Source organism: Chinchilla lanigera, unplaced genomic scaffold, assembly GCF_000276665.1.
Source record: "Chinchilla lanigera isolate Chin_1 unplaced genomic scaffold, ChiLan1.0 scaffold00039, whole genome shotgun sequence".
NCBI lineage: Eukaryota > Metazoa > Chordata > Mammalia > Rodentia > Chinchillidae > Chinchilla > Chinchilla lanigera.
In genome coordinates, this window is record NW_004955440.1 from 3,028,822 (window position 1) to 3,052,173 (window position 23,352).

The following is a 23,352-nucleotide window of genomic DNA, read 5'->3' on the forward strand; positions in this document are numbered from 1 at the left end:
CTGTGCAGTTTAGGCTATCCTTGACCTCACTTTGCAGCCCAGGCTGGCCTGGAACTCGCAGCAGTCCTCCTGCCTCAGCATCCTGAGTGCTGGGATTACAGGCGTGCACCACCACACCTGGCCATGTTACCATCTTTAATGTTTTAGTCTTAACAAGGAATGTTTTTACATTTACTTAGGTTGTCATTCACTTCTTTAATATTTTGTTTTTGGATGTCTGCTTCCCTTAAGTTCTGCCAGGTTTTTATAGTATTTGGACATAAAGAAATTTACATTTTTATGCCTTCTTGATACATTTACTTGTATCATTCAAAAATGTTTTTCTCTGTGTGTAGTATATTTTGGCTTGAATCTTATTTTACATAATATTAAATGGCAGGCATAAGCATTCTTTTGGGTAACATTTAAATGATATATCTTTCTTTATACTTTTATTTCCAAGTTTATATTTTCAAGTTCACCTTTTATATCCATTATATAGTTGGGTTTTGATTTTTTATTTAGTCTAATAATGTATTAGACCCTTTATACTTAGCATGTTCATTGGAATAATTAGATTTAAGAATGTCAGGTTACTTTTCATTTTTTCATTTTCTTTCATATTTCTGTATGCTTCTGTTCCTGTCATTTGTATATGAACCTTTTTAGTATTTCATCTTTTTTTTTTTATCTAGATCCCTGTAAATCTTTTGTTTTGCCTTTTTCTAGGGACTGTAATACATACCTTACTTTATCATATTCTACCTGAAGTTACTATTGAAATCAGGAATAAAGTACAGGGCCAGGGATATAGCTCAGCAGCTTAAGCGCTTGCCTGACAAGCCTGAGGTCTTGAGTTCAATTCCTGGTACCAAAAATAGGGAAGAAAATATAGCATTCTTATAATTCCATTTACGCTCTTTCTATCTTTCTGCTATTATTTTCATATGTTTTGCATTTATATACGGTATAAACAGAAAGTATAGTGCTGCAATTCTTGCCTTAAGTGATTTTTTTTTTTAATTAAGAGGGAAAAAGGAAGAGCATACTAATGAATAAGATCTGAATTCATAATTGACCAGTTACTTGCTGATACCTCCAAGAAAAATTAAGAGGTCTCATAAGTATGCCTATTCTGATGTTTCTCAGACAGGAAAACTACCTGAGATTTGGGAGGTTCTCAGCTTCTGACCAATCTAAAAATATTGTACCTGACTGGTTTCCAGATGAGATGAGCACTCCTTGAATCCTCCACAGACTTCTGTTCTTTTTAGAAGTAATCCAATTAAAAGAATGGAGCCTGAGGGAACCCATGAAACTCTAAAATTAACTAACATATTTTTTATCACCGAGTTGTTTATTCTTTACCATTACCTAGGTCAAATTAATTTAGGAGAAATTCACGACTGATGTGAATAGCTCCAGAAGGAAAAATAAACCAAGCTCACCTTTTCATCATTATAATTTACATTAGAAATATGTGTGAGAAAAATAAAGAATGGAAACGGTACTGCAGTGCATTAGTGTGGGAATGGATAAACTGGCTTATTTATATAGTAAATGATGGTTAAATAGTTAAATCAAATGACCTGGCAACACAGATTTCAACAAAATCGATAAAAAAACATGAATTGCAAAATAAACAGTTAAAATTGCAAAATAAACAATGTGAATTGCACAATAAAATATATAATAAATTAGTATAAAATATTATGTTATATTTTGAGATTATATATTTCAAAATAAGCTATAAGGCGTGAAATTATATAAAGTAGAACACCATAAATGTAGGTCTTTAAATACTCAGTAATACATGTATGGATATATCATAGCTATAGGTGGATAATAGAAGTTTTAAAATATAGAAGTAGTACCCATCAAACACAAGATAATGGTGTCTTTAAAAGGTAGGACAAAGGGTTTGTAGTTAGCCTGTAGCTATGTCATTAATATTTGGTTTGTGAATGAGAGACAAATCTGAAGTAAATATGGCAAAAAATTTAAAATCTGAAATGATTGGTGGGCACATTATTAAGTATCTCTTTAAAGCATACTGTATTTTTGAGCTTTTAAATTTTTTCAATTAAATTTAAAAATAATGTTTTCATGTAGGAAACTAGCCTGCTAGGAGTGCCTATTCAGAGGGTGCGAGTGGAGATTAAAGACAACACAGATAACTTTGAGAAAGGGGGGCGGGGAACTCTTGCCTGTAGTAGACAGAGACCCCTGATTATGTGGCCCCATTGCTTTTATTTGTTTAGACACAGGAGCAAGCGGTTAGGGTGGCGGGAGATTCATCTGCCTCCTGTTATGCATAGTACGTGCCCAGGTAAACAACGTATCAGTTGTGCTGATTCTCCCTGGAGCTTGCAACGCGTCGGCACGCCTGCCTGCTGCCAAGGGAGCACAGCTTGCTATTTTTCTCCTTTGTGCTCACAGAGCAGGTCAGTTAGGCCTCCATCCTCATTATCTGGTCTCCTACGTTTTCAAAAATTCGTACTATAAAGAATTATTACTCTACACTGTGATGTTCCTCAAAGAAAGAAATTTATTTTTCAAGTAAAACTGATTTTTTTCCCCCTCAATGCTTATGATTATAGATGCCAGCCTGTTACTGTGCTCCAGGCCACTATCACTCCAGTCAACCTCAGTTCCGCCCTATCCCTTCTGTCCATTACAGTTCACATCTAAACCAACCACTGCCACAGCCTACGCAGCAAACAGGTGAGTTACATTTCTGATGTCATGCGTTGTTAGCTCTTATTACTGCTTTTTTGTCTTATTTCGTTGTTAACATTAAGATCCTACCATACTAAGAATCCCAACTCCCTGCACTTATATAGGTATGCAAAAAGAGTGGACAAATCTTAGAATCCTCCAGAAAGCACCACCCTGTCCGGTCTGTATGCTAAGGGAGCAGAAGCCACAATGGGCAGATTCTGCCAGGCCAGGAGTCGGGTGAGCAGCTGCGCAGTCCTCACTGCCGTGGTAGTGAGACCCCTGTTTGCAGCCTGATAAACCCATGCAGAGTGGTAACAGAGAGAGAGATAGGGAAAGATTCAGTGCTCTTTTCCTTTTACCTCTTTGCAAATTTTCTTCAAACACTGAGTGAAAACAAGTGATCTCTGTGTAAAGAAAAACGGTTACTAATTTTAATGATCTCATTTCTCTACGCTTTCCATCTGCATGTGTACTTGTAGCCCAGTTGTTGAATAAGATATTCATCCAGGCTTTCACAATGCTGTAGTTGAAGAAAAATTTTACAGTTGATTGCTTTAGTGCATTTTTAGCTGCTTGTCATTTTTGGACTGTTATACTGTGTGGATGTGACCCATGGAGACATCTTCATCTCTACCTCCACCAAGGCAGTTTGCTGCTTTTGATAATGGGCATATCTCCAAAGGTTACCTCCACGTCAGGTAACCTCTGCTGTGACCCATCTGATGAGAAGTGCTCTGCTTCTCTGCACTGGTGGGAGATGGTGGGGTGTCCCACAGTCACTGTGACTTATCAACTTCCTTTACCAGATGAGAGTCCCACTCCGGACAAACCTGTAGGGAAACTGCATTTCTGTTGCCTCTGGGAGTTGTCTTGTGCTTAGTATACCAGTTCTCCCTTTTGTGTGTTATGAGCCCTGTATTATATGTGTGACAAATGTTCATCCTAGGGATGTTGAGTACAAACATAGGCCACTGTGACCAAGTTAGAATTTATCTTTAGTCTCAGTATGACTCTTTTGAGGTTTACCTGATGTTTAATAGATATAGCCCATGTCAAATAATATAGTGTATGTTCTGATTTTAAAAGACATACCCCCCTCCCGCCCCCGGTGATATAGCTCAGCGGCACAAGCGCCTGCCTGGCAAGCGCAAGGTCCTGAGTTCAATTCTTGGTAACAAAAATAAATAAATAAATAAATAAAATACAGGACATCGAAAGTTGTTCTTTATAGTTTAGTTTGGTTTGGTTTTTTGAAACACGGTCTCAAATGTAGTTTAGGCTGGCCATGAACACTATTTAGCCAAGGCTGGCCTCGAACTTGCAGGAGGATGCAGTGATCCTCCTGCCTCAGTCTCCTGATTACAATCAAGTCTCCTTGATTACAGACCTGAGCCACCACCCCCCCAGCTAAAAGTTATTCTTATATGCATGGGAACTGTAGTTGTGGCACTGCCCATTAGCTTTGTATGCATCTATTTTATCCTAACAGAAGTAATTTTCTGAGTTTTCCTGGGCTGCAAATATTAACATTTCATATTTATTGTATCAGAATTTTTTTCTTCCAAAATTTTAACACAGGTTATAGTTGATACCATACATGATCGTTAATAAAAGAAATTTATCTTCATACCACTCTTTTAGATACCTTCCGTGTGACTATTAGTTCATTATTATACCCTATAATGAGACAGGAAAAATCCTTTCTTCTGTATTTGTGTGAGCTTTTTAGTTTTCTTCTTTTCCATGACAAAATCTGTATTCCTTTCCATGATCGGAGCGCCTGCAAATAAAAACTTTTAATCACCAGTAAGGACTGATATAGACCAAAAGTAGTAGTAGTAGTAATAATAATAATAATAATAATAATAATCCCATTGAATGGAAAACAATTTTAAAAATGTCTACTTCAGGCCAAAATATCTGCTTGAAATGTAGCATGTGTTTGCCATCAGTGATATTTGTAACTGTGAAGCTTTCGCACAGGTTAGTTATGAAGATAGGGAAAGAAACTAAGCCAGATTGCATCTGAATGATACAGACACGAAGAGAATCATATCTTTGAATAGTTTTCACATTATGTTTGACTCTTTAAGAGTCAGTTACAAGCTGGGCATGGGGGTGCATGTAATCTCAGCACTGAGGGAGGAGGCTGAGACAGGAGGATTGCCTCGAGTTTGAGGCCAGCCTGGGCTACATAGTAAGTTCAAAACCATCCTGAGCTATGTAGCAAGGCCCTGTCGTTCCCCACCCCCCACCAAAAAAAAATCAAAAGGAAGAAAAAGAATCATTTATAACTAGGGTTTGTCCTCTGAGTTATTTTACACAGTATTCTCTTTTACAATTTAAATGAGTTGTGTGTCATTCATACAAAAAGAGAAGTAAAAGAGAAGTAAATCCCCAAAGCCTTCTCACCTGAAAGGGAAAATTTCTCTTTAAATCAAAAGTCAGTGGTGCCAGTACCAGCTATTGTGCTGGTGATTATATTGAACCTTTTTATAGAACTAGTAAGAACTTGAACTCTTTTTTTTTTTAAGTTATAATCTAAAGAATTTTATAGTTAGCTAATGGTTATTTTTTATATCAAGCTACAAAGTTTGTGCCCTCAAAGAAAAGCGCAAAGCTGGAGGAAGTAAGGCAGATTTCTGTTTCTGATTTTGAGATGGGTAACAGATTGAGGTACATTTTTGTCCCAGCAGTTTACTTTTTCATATGTAAGCATAATACTTTGTGTTTCCTTTTTGGATTTTTTTCCTTATATTGCTCTATATCCCAGGACCTTACTCTGATTAAAATGAAAAGTTGATTATATACCTTACATTTTGTTTTTTGCCAAACAACAGTTGTATACCCTACCAAGTATCAAGAAGCATTTTTTTTTTAATTACATAAAAAAGTGAAGCGTTTTACTTGACCAAATAATGAAAACATTGGCAGATTTGGAACAAATTTTCTTTACGGTGGCACAAATAATATTTTTTTTCCTCAAATCAGATTTTATTGGTACATTTTAGATATACATTATGATCACATTCATCATAGAGAATTTGCACCTGTGCTATAGCTTGTTTCGTTTTTCCCATTTCCTCTCCCCTCTCTTAAAACCCTCCTTCCCTCCCCATTTACAAAAGCTTAGTTTCCACGTTTTCCTTTTCTCATTTTTTTTACTTTTGAGTTCTCCCCCTCCTTCATTCCCCTCTCCATTTGAACATTTTCTTCCTATTTCACAATGCCTGTTATACATTCACAAATAATATTTAAATGTTCATATACGAATTAAAAACATCCTGCTGTAAGTTAACAAAGCCGACGAAGTGCAGCTATTCTTAGACCAGGAGGGTGTAGGAAAGAGGAGGACACCAGGATTTTCTGCTGCTTGCCCTTGTGAGGATAGAGAAAAGGTCGGAAACATTTCTCAGTGATAGAACGCTTTGGTCCTGTGTGGATGTACGTGCCAGTAGACCGCAGCTGTATTGGTCTCCTTGACAATAAACCTCTTACCTGTTAAGAAACTGAAATACATAGTATTAACATTACTGCTGGAAAGTGAATATACTACTCTTCTGTTATAAATGCAAAACTACCGACTATAGTCATTTAAAAAGATTGAGTCAAGCATCCCATTCATTTGGGAACCCTCCTGTCTCTCAGGAGCTATTCTTACTCCCCATTCCTGTTCTCCAATAAATTTTCCTACTTAACCTCCATAAATAAATAAATAAGATTGAGTTAACCCCTCCTGACAAAAACTGAAGAAATTCTTACTACATAAATACTTTTTGGACAGTGGTTTGTATAATGTTAAAAAACAGCAAAGTATAAATCAAAATCCTGATGTTGCTTAGGGAATTTTTTGTTTTGTTTTTGACTAGTATTAGTCATACCACTTAAGGGCTCTCGATTTCCATTTACTCCCTTTCCAAGTAAAAGAGTTTTATTGTATTGTCTGTGACACCTCTGTGTACTCTAAAATTCCATGAGTCTGTGTCTCCTGTAAATCATTCCTATTTTTAAAAGGTGAATATTTGAGAATTGGTTTACAGTAGCTTAGCAACTTACAGTCAATAACTGGAGTCACGTGAACAACTATTTAAAATGATCTGTTACTTGCCAATTGCAGTAATAGAGATTTATTATCTTTATCATAAAATATACAGCTTGAGTCCTGTGCAGTATACCACATACAAAGAGTTTTGTATACTATAAAGAAGCTTCTATAAGTAGTAATCAAACACAAGATTTCAGGTTTATGAAACCCTGGCTCTTTTATAGGTAGCTGCTTTTATTCTGTGACTCTTGCAAAGTTTGCTGCTTCACTACACATGTTTAATACTTTGCAATAATTGGCCTTGTTCCTGAGCTGTTGGATTCGGGGCCGTAGCACTGTCTGAGAGGTTTACATTTCTCACAGTGAACCGGTCTCTTTTTCAGCTGCTTCCTGGCTTCTTTTTACTCAGGTTTCCACTGCTTTTTTGCTTTTTATTTCATTTTTTTTTAATGCTGTATTAAAGTACTAACATTTGTTTATATTATTCGGTAATTGTAATTGCCTTCTAATCATGCATCATACTCAGAAATAAAGACTTTGATTAAAATGACAATCTTGGCTTAACATAATTTGCCTTGTGTAGAGATACTTGAAGGGAATTGCTCAAATTTCTTTTCTAAAGCAGATTTGGAGGGCAGATTGTGTTTCATTTGGAATTCATCTAAAAAATTGAGTGTGTTAAGCATGCCATACTCATTAGCAGAAGTCATTTATATCCCCCTGTTGATATACAACTTTTTAGGAACATTATTATTCATTAAAGCATGCCATCAAAAGGGCCTAAGACACCTAAATGCACTTCAAGCTGCTTGAGATCCTACCAAGGGTATAATTCCATTTTTTTTCCAGACACTATTCTTATTGCATGTCTGCGAAATACAAAATAATTATGTGAAACTATAGATAACTTTAGCTTTGGAACCATTTGAAAAATTCAGAGAATATCAGTTACGGCCTATTATGTCTTCAGTCTTAGCCTTCCTAGTACTTCACAACCATGTGGTTCCGAGTTGATCAAGGTTTGTTACCAACAGTCTCTTGCAGTCTACTGATGAATAATACTATAGAAAGAACATTTTAGGATGCTCTCTAAGATAAGTCGCACACTGGCAACATTGCAAGGCACAAATTTAAAAGTAACTAGGCTATAAAAGGCAAGAAAGAACAAAATGGCAAACAGAGAAGGGAGCATATTGATAGGAGGTTCATTATGTCAAATAGACTCTGGGAATAAGTCAGTAATTTCTTTATTGGCTACTTTTGACCAAAAAAAAAAAAAAAGAATTTTGTCTTTATGTTAGTAGGAAGTAGTAACACTAGCTATCCTTATTTTTTCATTGATTCCGTGAGCATTTCTTAGTATTGTGTGACCAGCAGAAATTCAGACATTGTGTAATATCTACAAATCCACCTATTTCCCTTTTCCCTTCTCCATTAATCTGCCGCAACTGAAATCTGGAGCCAAATGTATCTGGTAAGTACTCACAGATTTGCTTGAGTTGTATCAACGCTTCAATAGGGTGGTCATGTAAACAGCTGAGAGCTCTAACCTGTTTGGTAGTTTTTATTAGCGTTGCTCTCTGGTACATACATATTTATTTCAGAGCACAGGAGTAGGAAAGCAGAGGAGAAAGGATAGTAAAGGTGTGATGGCAGCCGTGCTGCCTTCCAGATGCACTTGAGGGGCTGCCTTAGCTAAACGTCCCCACCCACTAAAAGAGTGCCATAAACAAGACTCACCAGAATTATGAACTTGAATTCCCTGGCACCAAAAAAAAACAGAGTTATGACTTGAGATTTTGATGATTTCTAAACAGTCCTAAGTTGCTTTGTAGATGCCTAATCACAAATAAATGTAGATTTAGCAAACTGGCTAAAGACCAGCTACCTTCACATTTCTTCTATACAAGTTTTATTTTGGGTTTTTGGGGGTTTTGGGGTTTTTTTTTTTTTCTTTTTGAGACGGGTTCTCGCTATGCCACTCAGGCTGGCCTTGAGCTCACTTTGTAGTCCAGACTGATCTCGAACTTGCAACAATCTGATCCTCCTGCCTCAGCCTCCTGAGTGCTGGGATTACAGGCATGTGCCACCACACCTGGCCACAAGTTTTATTTTGAAAAAATAAATAAATAAATAAATAACAGTACTGGTTAGAGAAATACCCTTAGATTTATGGCTCTTCTGTCAAGGCAGTCTTTCAATTCTTTTCACTGTCTTCCTGATTATGCCTGATTTGTGTTAGTAAGAATGCTTTCCTTTAACGTAAATACTAGTTCAGGTCACCTGCATAAAATACAGCCAGCCTGTGTCTGTGCAGTCCTTTTCTGCTGAGCACTGTATTTCTTCGTTACTCTATTCTCAGTTGAAGTGAGAGTTAGAAATAGAATATTCTTTGGAACTCTCCAGGAAAGTACCTGCGCCATCAATTTATGTTGTCCTATTTCTCTTCAGCGTACAGAATTGATTGGGCTTTCTTGTGCAAATGCTGGAAGAAATGCGATAACATTGCGGCTGTGCACCCTTTAACACAGGAAAATGGCAGTGTTAAAGCGCACCTGTGTTGAGATGTGTGTCTTAATTGTATTTGGTATCACGTACTACTGGCATTGCTCGCTTCACAAGGGAGGTGCTCTCCCACAAGAGGAGCACACGTTTTTCATAAAGATAACCTATTTTCCTTGAACATTGTGGTTAAATCCAGATATGTCATAAGGACGATTTTTCAAACTCTGACATATTAAAACATTTTTGTGAATAAAAATAATTTACATTGTAACCACGTTCATGAAATACTGAGTTTCAGAATGCTGGAAATACGCTTCTTGTGACTTTGTTTTGTTTTGTTTTTTTACACCTAATAGTACTTTTCCTTCTCTGGGAATTTCTTTCTCCTTCCTAAAACCCAACCTTCTCCCTTTTTCCTAGATCATTGGATTTTTTTTTCTTACACTTAGTAGTCTTCAAAGTGTACTTTTGAAATTATCAGATCTGTGTACCTACTTTCCTTATGTCTAAATACTTAGAGAAAGGACCTGAGCCAAGTGCCATACCTCTAATAAATGCCAGTTGATAACAGTTGACATTCAGTAGCCTAAATCTCAATAATTCCTTTGTTTATTTCTTTTTATCTCTTCGCGACAGGATCTAACTGTGTAGTTCAGGCAGGCCTTTAGCTCACATTATAGCGCTGGCCTTCAACTTGTAAGGATCCTCCTGCTTCGGCCTCCAGAGGGCTGGAATTACAGGCATGTGCTACCACACCCATCTAAATAATTCTTTAAACATGTAAATTTTATTAAGCAAATGTATCTAAAGTGAGGTGTGCTTGTAATTAAATGATCCTTTCTGTTGATAGATTATTTTATTGATGATTTTGTCATACATAAATAATAGATTGGAATAGTAGAATAATATTGTAGGAGATTTTGGTTTTTTGGGTTTTTGGGTTTTTTTGAGACAAGGTCTCATTATGCAGTGCAGGCTGGCCTTGAGCTCACTTTGTAGCCCAGACTGGTCTCAAACTCACATTGATCCTCCTGCCTCAGCCTCCCACTTCAGCCTCCCAAGTGCTGGGATTATGGGCATGCACCACCACACCCGGTGGGATTTTGTTTTTTAGTGCTTTCCAACTGAGTATCTGTAGTTTTGCTTTTGATTACAGTAACTTTAACCAATGTAGATTTCACAGACATCTAGTATTAGAGAAAGATCACTAATCTTTTAATAGCCTTTAATATCCTCTTAGAGAGTACAATCCAAAAGTGTATACTTTTTAGCCTGTTATAGAATTGTTCGTCTAAATTATTGGGATGAGTGATCAAATATCTCATTATGACTTCTAGGAAAACAGATTAGATACCTTTCATAATGCCAGTAAAATTTCTCTCTTGTGGTAGACATCGTATAAAGCATCATGAGTCAAATAATGCTTTTAGTTGTGACCGTCTTAGGGAGGTTTCTTGGGTCTTGATTGCACCAGCCCAGCCGGATTCAAATCTGGTGGGATTTTCCTGCTTCACAAGTGAAAAAAAAAAAAAAATGGGAAGCTACTTAGTAGACGGGAAAAAGCTGTTGCTTCACAGAACTTGAAGACTTCACCCATGAAACAGAACAGCTATACTTGCCTTCAAGGTACCCAGGTTAAAGCTGACATTGCCCTGCTGAGTAAAGTCTGACTTCGTGGCAAAGCAGCCTAACTGTGGAGAAGACAGCCAACGTCTGTGAAAATTCTGCCAGAAAAGTCCCCTTTAGGCTTATCTAGAATTTGGCAAATCAAACTCAGCACCTCACACTTGCTAGGCAGGCACCATGCCGCTGAGCTGAATCCCCAGCCCAAAAATAAATGTTTTAAAAAATACAGCTGTAACCCAAAGAAGAACATTAGAAATTGATATCGGAATGCTCAGACCAAGAGACAAAGACCTGTGGATTGTGCAGCCTGAGATACATCACCATTTGAGCCTTCTGTTCTCCTCAGTTGTTTTATCCATGTGAAATATCGTAAGGCTGGGGGTGTTAGGCAAAACAAGTGGAGGGTCCCTCTTAGGGAAAGGTTGTTATGTCATAGCTCACTGCATGAATCTTTTCACCTGGTTTGTTTAGCCCTGAAATTCACGTAGCTACTATCAGGATCGGTGGTAGTGGACCTTTTAGAGACTAGTGCCCAAACTGCAACCCCAAACGCACTGATTTATCACGAAGCACCAACACTGCAATTCAACTTAGGAAAAACAGCTCATACATTAACATCTTTTGTCTTAAAAGAAAAACAAATAGCATGTATGCCATAGGTTCACCACTACTGATTCATCTTTCATTCTGATTTCTGTTTAGGTAACAACACTTATATTTGGAAATGAACAAAGAGTTTCTTCGTTGTTTGACATTATTTACAATAATTCAGTGTTTTCTTTGGTTGGTTTGTTTTTTTTCCCCAGTACCAGGGATCGAACTCACGACGTTGCACTTGCCAGGCAGGCGCTGCACCGCTGAGCTAAATCCCCAGCCCCAATTCAGTGTTTTCTTGCAAACTAAAGTAAAAGTCTTTGTTAACCAAAATTCTCAGAAAATTGAAGAGAGGCAGGTCCTGCTTATTTATGTATTGTTATAATACTCTCCCCACATAAATGTTTATGCTAAGAAGTAAATTTTAGAATGAGACTGATGTTTACAGATCTCAGCTACCCACTTAACCAGCTGATAGCTTTGGAAAAGCTGTTAACCCCTCTGTACCTTTGTTTCCTCATCTGAAAGATAAGGACAATATTTATACCTATTTTGTGAAATTTTGAACACTCAATGAGTAGTCTTATATACTCAGAATAGGACCTGAAACCTAATAAACGGTTATGTGAGGGTTAGCTATTGCTATTAATCATGCCATCGAAGCAACAGGAATCACATAGTACCCTAAAGGAAAAGGCGAAGAAATTTGGGGCTGACCCTCCATACCAGACACAGGAAACTAACAGTTTTTCCTAAAATATTTTTAGTCTTTTGTCTTTTTAGCTTCTTGATGTGCACCTTCGCCCTTAAAGTACAATTGAGATCAATTGAGTTCTGTTTTCATACTTTGGTTGTTAAATTGCAGATCTAAATATGTTTTAAGAAAATTTATTTACACATTTCCTTCCTATAGCTTTGTAAAGTCTCTTTTGATCAGATATGGAAGCATTATATGGGGAAAAGGGTTTTGAACAGTATGTCCTATGATCTCACTTGTATAAGTAATATATTTGTTTCTTTCTGCATATGTTTCTCTGCATAGAAAATGAAGCCAGCTGTACATACAACATGTAAATAGTGATTGTCTGTGTTACTGTTTTACTAGTGATTTTATTCTACAGTAACTTTTTTTGTATAGTCTGAATATCTATTTTATGATCAAATAAGGTTTTTTGAAAAATGTTTTTAAGGTCCATATTTTTTCAGAAAATAATACTTTGAAACTTTACACCTTAATATAAATTAAAAGTTTCATGTTCTTTATCAGATAAATAGAGTACTTTGCTGGGCGTGGTGGTGCACACTTGTAATCCCAGCACTCAGGAAGCTGAGGCAGGAGGATCATTGCAAGTTTGAGTTCAAGACCAGCCTGGGCTACAAAGTGAGCTCAAGGTCAGCGTGAACTGCATATTGAGACCCTGTCTCAAAAAGACAAAATAAATACAGTACTTTAAAGTTAATTACACAACATCTATGATTCAGCTCCTGCGCAGTTGTCTAGGAAAGGCTTAATGAGTGGTTCATGAATTCCAGACTGAGCGATTAGTATTGAAGGAATCATTTTAAAGAAAAGATGATGAAATGTGTTTAATTGTATAAGCTAGTGTTACCTTACAACTTTGGTGTCAGAACCCGTTTACTAAATACGAGCAGCGCAAAACTGGTCATTCTTACTTAGAACACCTAGTAAGTTTCTGTTTTTGTGTCAAAGCTTACATTATTTTGGTTCCATTCTCTTACCATGTTTTCTCCTACTATTTCTCTAAGTATAAATGTACATTTTTGAGCCAGGCGTGGTGGGGCATGCCTGTAATTCCAGCACTCGGGAGGCTAAGACAGGAGGATCATTGGGAGTTCAAGGCCATCCTGGGCTACAAAGTGAGTTGAAGACTAGCCTAAACTGCATAGTGAGACTTTGTCTCAAAAAGACAGACAGACAGACAGATATAGATAGATAGATAGATAGATAGATAGATAGATAGATAGATAGATAGCTGCATGTATGTACAGCAGAGTGATAGCTAAGGTGGGTTGTTTTCTTTTAAAAGGGCAGTGGCAAGTGTTAAAATTTCTTCTTTTACTCCTATGAAGTATGTCATTTTCATTTTTTTCAAAGCATGGGCAAAGTATGAGGGAAGAATTGGCAAGAAGAAAGTTTGTTACCAGCAGAGTTTTTGTTGTTTCTTTGAAATTATATCAGTGCATGTTAGTTACACAGAGCACGGGGTTTCTTTTGATGTTTCTTCATGCCTGTGACATATATTGATCGTTTTCACTCCCCATTACTTCCTTCTCCCTTCTGCCCTTCCTTTCACCCCCTTCCTCTTGTCTGATAGTCACCCTACTTTCCTGTGATTTTTTTACTCATTTATTTATTTATTTATTTATTTTTTAGATTCAACATATGAGAGAAAACATGCAATATTTGACTTTCTGAGTCTGGCTTTACATGATGATCTCCAGTTCCATCCGTTTTCTTGCAAGTTACATGATTTCATATTTTATGGCTGAATACTACCACATTGTATCTATATTTTCTTTTATGCATTCATCTGTCGACAAGCACCTAGGGTGTCTCCACAGCTTTACTATTGTGAATTGTGCTGCACTAAGCATGGGTATGCAGGTAGCACTATTGCATGGTGACTTTAATTCTTTTAGGAATATACCAAGGAGTTGTATAGCTAGTAGCTCTACTTTTGAGTTTGAAGAACCTCCATACTGATTCCTATGGTGGTTATGCGAATTTACCTTTCAAGGGCCTGGGATTTAGCTCAGCGGCACAGCACCTGCCTGGCAAGCGTAAGGTCCTGAGTTCAATTCCCAGTACCCAAAAAAGAAAAAAAATTTACATTTCAACCAACAGTATAGAAAGATTCCCTTTTGCCTGAGTTCTTGCCAGCATTTCCTGTTATTCATACTCCTGCTGATAGCCATTCTGACTGGAGTGAGATAGAATGTCAGTGTAGGTTGGTTTTTTCAATTTTGCAATATTGGAGCTTCAGCTCCGGGTCATTATATAATCACAGTGTAGATTTGCTAATTACATTGAACATTTTGTGGAATCCAGAGCTAAGACTCTTAATTTCAAAGATAGCGGCAATGTCATGCTCCTCTTTATATAATCCAGCTGGCAAGTAGCCTGTCCGTTTTTTACTACTACCTATAACTAATGACCAGGTTCAGGGGCTAGGTGTTTTAGATTTCATGTTGTATTTTCAAAATGTGCATGGTGCATGTATGGATATGTTAGGGGGAATCAGTAACTGTGCATTTAATTGACATTCGATGATTGCCTTAAGGAATCTAAAATAACATTGGAAATATGCAGATGTAAATTCTGTGATATAGTGTCCAAATAACCCTACACTAAACCACTGTAACATAGTTTCTGTAGCTGTTTATTGAAAACCTTCTTGCCACATTTTATTTTCTTTTTTTTTTTCACATTGTATTTTCATAAGAGAAAATTTTAGACATAATACTTCTACAATGAGTCTTCAAAAATTGGCAAAATTAGATAAGTTTTTAAAAATCAGAATCACATTTGCATGCAAATTCATTTCTTTTTTGACAGCTTGTATCCTTTTTGAGACAACCTGTGACCTTAACCTTTTTTATAAACTATACAAGAGTAATAGTGGGCCGGGGATATAGCTCAGTGGCACAAGCGCCCGCCTGGCAAGCACAAGGTCCTGAGTTCGATTCCCAGTACAAAAAAAAAAGAGTAATAGGCTGGGAAAGTTGTCTACGTGGTAAAGTACATGCTTAGCATGGACAAGGCAATGGGTTCTATGCCCAACAGAGAGCACGCGTGCATGCACGCACGCACACACACACACACACACACACACACAAAACATCTATTGTTTCCTAGGGGAATGTGATTAAGTGAAAGTATTTTACAGTAATTTTGCCATGTACCCACAGTTTACTTTGCTTCGCTTATCGGGAGGGTATAATTCAGCCAGTTCTATTGTTAGTTTCCCAGTCTATCAACAGCTGGGCCCAGATTCTGACACTGCAGCATATGCTTGGGTGAGGTTGGGTTCCCCCAAGGTTTCGTGTTCACATACCATTTTCATTCTTCCTTTAATTTCCTCTGGATAGGAATATGTGTATACCTTGTTGGCGTTTGGGATCTGGTGTGTGAATGCAAAATACTTGTCGTTTGATGAGCTGAAAATGGGGTTGAATTTTCAGGGTTAACTGTTAGACTCAGACCTGAGAAAGAAGTTTCTTCTGCTTTCTTCCTTTACCCACCTCCAACTTTAAGTAGTACAGGAAATACACAGGGAGAAGGGTGTAGCAGATAACATATTATCAATCGCTTTCTTGCAGATAAGGAGCTAGGGATATATCATTTTTTCATACAGAGTTAGATTGATAAGTAACTTGAAATGTGTCTGTATAGCAGTGTTGCCACAGAAACAGCATCATTTTACAAAAATCTTTCACTGTTAAAGAACTCAATATACTGGATTTGTATTTTGTTGTTGTTGATGTTAATGTGTTTCTTAGTTACCAGAGAAACTCTGTATTCATATCCTTAAAGAAGGTAAATTCTGGATGTGTTCAATTATTTAATCCTTGAGTAGGATCATTAAGGCTTTTAAGTAACTAAGTCCAGTAATGCTGTTGTCTGTTTCCATCCTCAAAATATTCAGGATGGAAATGAAAATAGCAGAATATATTTATAAATATATATTATATTTATGATGTTATCAGGGAAGTAATTTCATTGGTCTGCACTTGTTCGATGTTGTATAGGCAGTGCTACAGTTCAGTTCATCTTTGTAAAAACTTTTCAGTACCTGTAGTTAAATAAGTGGTTTTTTTATGTTTCTTTTTTTAAAAATGAACTTGCTGTAGCATTTAGTAATTTACATGTATCTGGAGCTAATTGGTGTACATGAAAGAATTCTCTTAGGATTAGGAAAAATACCATTGATACTCATTACTGAAAGCATTGTGCTTTGACACATTCCCAATATAAAAATTCATATCTGAGAGTGACTTCTTTACAGATGTAACTATTCTGAAAAAGTAGTTATCACAACACATTTTGGGGGTTGTTAGCAGACCTACATCCTCTATAGGTGGGGAGTGCCATGTGCATGCTTTAAAGTTCTGCTTTTACTAACCTGAAGTTCTTAATGTTTTTAGTAAGGGCTTCTACAAATTTTCCTTTTGTCCTTGGCCCTACAAATTCTCTAGGCAGTCCTGATCCCCGAAACTAGCTGTCATAAAACACTAAAACAAGCTGAGCCAGGCGTGGATGCACACGCCTGTAATCCCAACACTCAGGAGGCTGAGGCAGGAGGATCGATGTGAGTTCGAGACCAGCCTGGGCTACAAAGTGAGCTCAAGGCCAGCCTGAACATCATAGTGAGACCCTGTCTCAAAAAGACATACATGCATACATACATACATACATACACACATACATACATACATACATACATACACACATACATACATACATACATACACACACACATACACACATACACACACACATACATACACACATACATACACACATACACACACACACACATACAACAAGCTGAGCAGTGATAGTCTTGTACTTACCAATGCTCTGACCCTGAAAATGCCTCAACCAAAGAGGAAATCTCTGTACTATACAGAGTTTAAGAAAGAAAAGTCAGGCATGGTGGCACGTACCTGTAATCCCAGCCCTGGGGAAACTGAGGCAGGAGGATCATCAAGAATTTGAGGCCAGCCTGGACTACATGGTGAGTCCAGGCCAGCCTGAACTAGATACCAAGATCCTGCCTCAAAAATAAAAAAAAAGAAACTGACTTTATACTAAGCTTTTTAAATGGTATCTCATAAAAAAGAACTTGAATATTTGCCTCTTCAAGTAAAATTCTGTCATTTTAGGACACCAAAGTACTTGCTCAAAATACAAAAACAGCCTATTAAAACAAATAAAATCAAACTCAAAGCAAGATTTAACTTACTTTTCCATTACAGGTTATCAAGTTATGGCCAACCAGCAGCAAAACTACCAAGGAATAGTTGGAGTTCAGCAGCCCCAGAGTCAGAGCCTAGTCGGAGGCCAACCCAACAGCATTGGAAATCAGATTCAAGGAGTGGTCATCCCCTATCCTACAGTGCCATCATATCAGGTGTGGTATTTTTTTACCCTGCTTTAGGTAGAGACAAATTTGGATAAATCAAGTGTTTAGCTACAATACAGTTTCTCTGTTTTTTTTTAATACAAGGGAAGTGTTCCTGTACATACAATTTTATAGTCTAAAGAATTTGGTTAGTTTTAATGGCTTTGTTTTATCCTCATTCTACTGCTTTATTCATTTGCTTTATTATTATTTAGAATATCTTAACCACGTTGATACTGCCAAGTAAATCTTTCTTGGCACCACACTTTTAACTGTATGGGTACACAAGAAGGTATCTTACTCTATTCTTCAATTTTTCACAAAATCTCTTTCTGGGGTGAACGATATAGAAGGGAAAATGGAAATGAAGGGCAGTTATTTAAAGTGGTGAAATATGTATAGAATAAACTATAAATTTGCTTTTAAACTAGGTAAATATGTGCAGCTTGTCATACTAGGACTGATTTTTTTTCCTCAATCCCCAAATGGATGATGTTATGTATTTAAAATGTCATGGATTGTAATTTACGGCTCTAAAACAGAAATACTTATTATTGTTCCTTAAGTAAGCATGTGTCTAGTACACTGTTTCCCATCAGGAAAGTGATCTTACCATCTTTCATCTTTAGGGAATAACTTGTATGTAGTCTTGTTGTATTAGCCTCATGAGGTTTTTGTTGTGTTCTGTTGAGGAGTTTGGGGATTTTTTGGTTTGTTTGTTTGTTTTGCTTTTGTTTTTTCAATATTAGAACTTGAATACAGGGCCCTCACAGTGAGCTGTATCCACAGCACATTTTTATTTTTTCTTTTGAGACACAGTCTCACCCAGTTGCCAAGTTGCCCAGGCTAGGCTTGAATTTGTGTCCTTCCTGCAAGAGCCTCCCAAATTGCTGGCATTAGAGATGTGTGCCACACGCATGGCTAACTTTATGATGGGTTTTTGGTTTGTTTGTTTGTTTGGGTTTTTTTGTCTTTTTGAGACAGGGTCTCCCTATGGAGTTCAGGCTGACCTTGAGCTCACTTTGTAGCCTAGGCTAGGCTCAAACTCATGATCCTCCTGCCTCAGCCTCCCAAAGTGCTGGGATTACAAGCGTGCGCCACCACACCTGGCTTCTAGTTAGCTCTTAAAGGAAAAGTGTGGACATAAATTAATTAAGATAGGCCAGGCATGGTGGTGCACGCCTGTGATCCCAGCACTCGGAAGGCTGAGGAGCAGGGTCGCTGCAAGTTCGAGACCAGCCTGGGCTGCAAAGTGAGTCCTGTGCCAGACTGAACTGCAGAGCAAGACCCTGTCTCAAAAAACAAACAAAAAAATAATAATTAAGATATTCTGAGATAGAAGCAAATATATAAACATATTCTATGTAATTCCAGAAAATTAAAGTAAGAAATGTGGAATTTTCAACGGTTATTGAACACTGTGTCTAGTTTTGAAGCCTCTTGATAATCAAAAGCAACTGTGAGAAAGAGATACATCATGAAACTAGGTTTGGCATCTTCCTTTTTTCTCACATTCCCCATGCTTTGTATTCCTTATCCTCAGTGCTTGAGCCTAGGCACATGAGCTCCCCTTTCCTTGCTTTCCCTATAGATGGACATTAGACACGATCAAGCACCAAGTCAAAACGCTGCTTTCGAGGCAGGGCATGGTGGCACATGCCTGTAATCCCAGCACATGGGAGGCTGAGGCAGGAGGATCACTGTGAGTTCGAGGCCAGCCTGAGCTACATAAGCGAGTTCAAGGCCAGCCTGTACTATATAGCAAGACCCTATCTCAAAAAAAAAAAAAACACTGCTTTCTCAAGGACCCTGGTTTTTTGTTTTGTTTTCTTTGTCCCTGCTATAGACAGTTAATACACTTTCTGCTTTATATGGACATCCTATTTGAATGTACTCATACAGTATGTAGTTTTTGATAACCAGCTTCTTTCACTTAGCATAAAATTTTCAGTTTATAGGTTGTATCAGTTCTTCTTTCTTTTATCTAGCGAAATAGGACCCTAGTACTGAGCATGTGTTGGATGCCCAGGTGCTATACTAGATGTTAGAGATTAAGATAAGTAAGATCTGCCCTTAGCCTTTAGGCCTCACAGACTAGTGAGAAAAATGTCATTTTTTTCATTAAATATGGTTTTGTTGCTAGTTTTGTTTTTTTTTTTTATGGAACTAGATATTGAAAATATTCCAGAGCTAAGACAGTTGCTATAATTCCTGTAGCTTGCTTTTTTACAACTTGTACAAGTATTTTTATATTTATCTCATGCAATCCTCATACTGAATGAGTGATAAGTTTCTGGACAGCAGCCAATGGGAGCCTGCTTAAGTATTCTCCCTACTGCATTTGATAGACAAGTGGGAGTGATAAACTGTCCTCTAAAAATAAGCCAGAGAAGTCATCTGTCCTTATTGATGTCTTCTGTGGGTGCACATTCTCTCTTTTGGTGCTTTGCTTTTTTTTTCTGTACCTAGTTAAAAATTTATTCCAGTAGCTTAAAGCATCTAGATTAGTCTGTTTCATTTTTCTCAGGTATGCCTTTCATATATATTTATACAGTTAATCATCTCATAATATTATACTGCTTCTGTAGACCAAAAAAACTGAAATATGTTATATTACACAAAGTTAGATAAATCAGACCTGTATATTTCTGTTACAATCATGAACCAAAGGAAAAGTAATTAAGAGATTACTGTGTATTTTGAGGACTAGTTGCATTTCAGAACATGTTATATAAGCAAGACTGAAGTTAATTGGTTTGTTTTTGCAGTACTGGGGACTGTGAACCAAGCACCCTCACACTGAGCTGTATTCCAAGCCTCCAAGCCTTTTTTTTCCCAGTTTGTGACAGAGTCTCTTTGAATGGATAAGTTGCCCAGATTAGGCTCATATTGGCCATATTCCTGCCTCAGCTTCCCAGCATGCAAAAATTAATCATTAACTTTTAAATCACAACTAAAGAGAGAGAACAGTGATGTGGTTAAAGAGCTGATGCTCTGAAACCAAAGAGCATGGGTTGGAATCCTGCTTTCTCTACTAGCTGTACAACCCTGGGCAAATTACTTAATCCCAGTTTATCTATCTGTAAAACAGATGATAAAAATACCTTCATAGGTTAGGACACCTTAATGAGATAATGTACCTAAAGCGCTTAGAATAGAACCAGATACATGGCAGAAAGTATTCTGTGATGTTAACCCTCATTGTCATCTTTACTGACAACATCATCATTGTAGCTTTTTGTACTGGCTTAACTTAATAAAAATCCCCATAATCCAACTGTAATATTATATATATCTTTAAATTAGAAAGTCTTTATGTTATTTCCATTTAGAAACTTGAGAACTGAAGGATCCATTATGTCCATTGCTTTCCTATAGATAAGAGAATTGAAAGATTGACTTTCACTCAGTTCCCCCTGTACCAGACCCACCGGATGCGCTGTCCCACAACAGACACGGTGCTCCTCTCTGTGCTGGAGGCGGTGTTTCCAGTTTCTCAGATGAGGGGCCAAGGGACCTCCGAGTGCTTAAGTCCTGTGCCCAGCGTCACACAGAAATAAAGTGGTGGGGCTGGTACCTTATCTGTCCGACTCTGCAGAGTCCTCGCTGGCTGTCTTTGCCAGTGCACCTCCGAGAGTCTTGCTTGGCTCTGCCTGACGTGAACGGTGTCTCTTCCCATGTCAGGTGGTCGTCCTTGTGTGTAAATTTTCTATTGTAAAATGATTCCCTTAGGGACATAAGTCACGGTTTTCAAGATCTAAGGCATCTGGGCTACTGTATAATTGAGAAGTGCTGGCCAAAAGCAGTAACTGACTAAGGGAAACGGAACGTGGTAGCGGTGCTGAGGCAGACTTACCAGGAAAAGACAGTGTTACCTTTTCCTTTCTGCTCATGCTTAAAAAGTTTATGAGGCTGGGGGCTGGGGATTTAGTTCAGAGGCAAAAGCGCCTGCCTGGCAAGCGCAAGGTCGTGAGTTCGGTTCCCGGTACCGGAGAAAAACCAAAAAATAAAAAATAAAAAAATAAATAAAAATAAAAAGTTTATGAGGCTGGAGACATGAACATCTTCAAGGTTTAGACGTCTTTAAATTGTCTTTCAACTTTTAGGTTTCACTGCCTCAAGGTTCTCAAGGAGTAGCCCATCAGACTTACCAACAGCCTGTTGTGTTCTCTAGTCAGTCTAACCAAGGATCTGTGCCCACAGCAGGAATGCCAGTGTACTACAGTGTCATTTCACCTGGCCAACAGAACAATTTAAGGTGAGTATGACCAAGAAACCTAATCCGCAGCTTCTTGTCATCTACTAGGATTACGGTTTATTGCTAGTTTAAATTACGATCTCTTGCTAGTTTCAAAGTTGACTAATGGCTCAAGTTGATAAATCACTGAAATCATTTTCCAGTGTAGAAGAGAAAATAGTGTAACAGTCTTGTTGTAATATTTTTTAACACAATGCATATAAGCCAAACACTCCATATGTAAACTAAAGTCAGGTCTCCCCTTTACCTACAAAATAGGCAAGCCTCCTTTTATTCCCCAGGTGGAGTACTAATTCTTCATAGACCTCAATCTTTAGAGTATTTATTTAATATCTGAAGCTTCTGTAGGAGTTTGGGGAGATCATAGTTCCTGTGTGTAACCTAACAGTGAAGTATCTTGCTGGGAATTTCCAGGCTCTGGGGTTCTCAGTTTTCATCCTTAAGGGGAGCGAGGCCTATGGAGAAGTAAACCGTAGCACGTCTGTATTAAAGCAGGTTTTAAAGTATTCGATCAGTAGCTTAAACTTGGAAGAGCAGAAGCTTCTCTGACAAACCTAACGTGTTAAAAATAGTAATCTGCCCTTGAGTCAGGTCTCTTTAATCCATTTTTCAGAATGTATTGCAAGACTTTTCATTTACTGTCATAAGCGTCCTGTGAGGTTACCAGAGGGGGCAGCTGAGCTCGTTTTTAGAGTGAGGCCCTAAGTTGCAGTCACTCATAGGAGGTGTAGTCCACTAGTTGTGGTTGTAAGTGGGATTTAGGGCTGAAGAAGGGATTGATGAACCTTTTTCCATTGAAATATGCCTCAGAAGATGGGAGACTGTTCTGATTTTACTTCTTGTCAGGACTACCCACCACCAGCAGAGAAATTCACAAATTTCTGTATCAGTGAATATTAAACTGAATGACTGAGGAGGCCTAGGCTTTTTTTTTTTTTTTTTTTGAGACAGGGTCTCAGTATGTAGCCCAGGATGGCCTCAAATTCCTCCTTTCTTGGCTTCCTGAGTGCTGGGATTACAGGCATGCGCCACCACACCCAGCCAGTAACAGTTTTTTGTTTTTGTTTGTTTGTTTGTTTTGGTTTTGGGGGGTTTTCTCTTTGCGGGAGGAGGGGGGTGGTGTACTGGGAATCGAACTCAGGACCTTGCGCTTGCCAGGCAGGTGCTTATGCCACTGAGCTATATCCCTAAGCCCCCAATTTTCTAAATGAGTAAAAGATTTAAGTAGAAATTTCTCCAGAGAAGATTTATAGATTGTCAATAGGTATATGAAAAAATTCTTAATCAATATCAATAATAATCAGAGAAATACAAAGCAAAACCAACTTACACTGATTAAAATGGCTACTATGAAAACAATGAAAGATATCAAATGTTAGTGAGGATGTAGAGAAGAAAGAACCCTTGCACACTACTATTGGGAATGTAAATTGGTCCAGTGAATATGGGGGAAAGTATAGAGGATCCCCCCAAATTAA

The 23,352-nt window shown here is 37.7% G+C and overlaps 1 protein-coding gene across 9 annotated transcripts in view; it reads left to right on the plus strand.

Moving 5' to 3' along the window:
* The window catches only part of R3hdm1 (R3H domain containing 1), a 167,802-nt gene that overhangs the window by 120,101 nt on the left and 24,349 nt on the right, over positions 1-23,352 (plus strand). For all 9 annotated transcript variants that reach the window (XM_013517471.1, XM_013517474.1, XM_013517476.1 and 6 more), the window contains 3 exons: positions 2,580-2,703; positions 17,471-17,625; positions 21,723-21,874. In XM_013517471.1, coding sequence (XP_013372925.1) covers positions 2,580-2,703; positions 17,471-17,625; positions 21,723-21,874 — 431 coding nt within the window. The remainder of the gene's footprint in view (positions 1-2,579; positions 2,704-17,470; positions 17,626-21,722; positions 21,875-23,352) is intronic.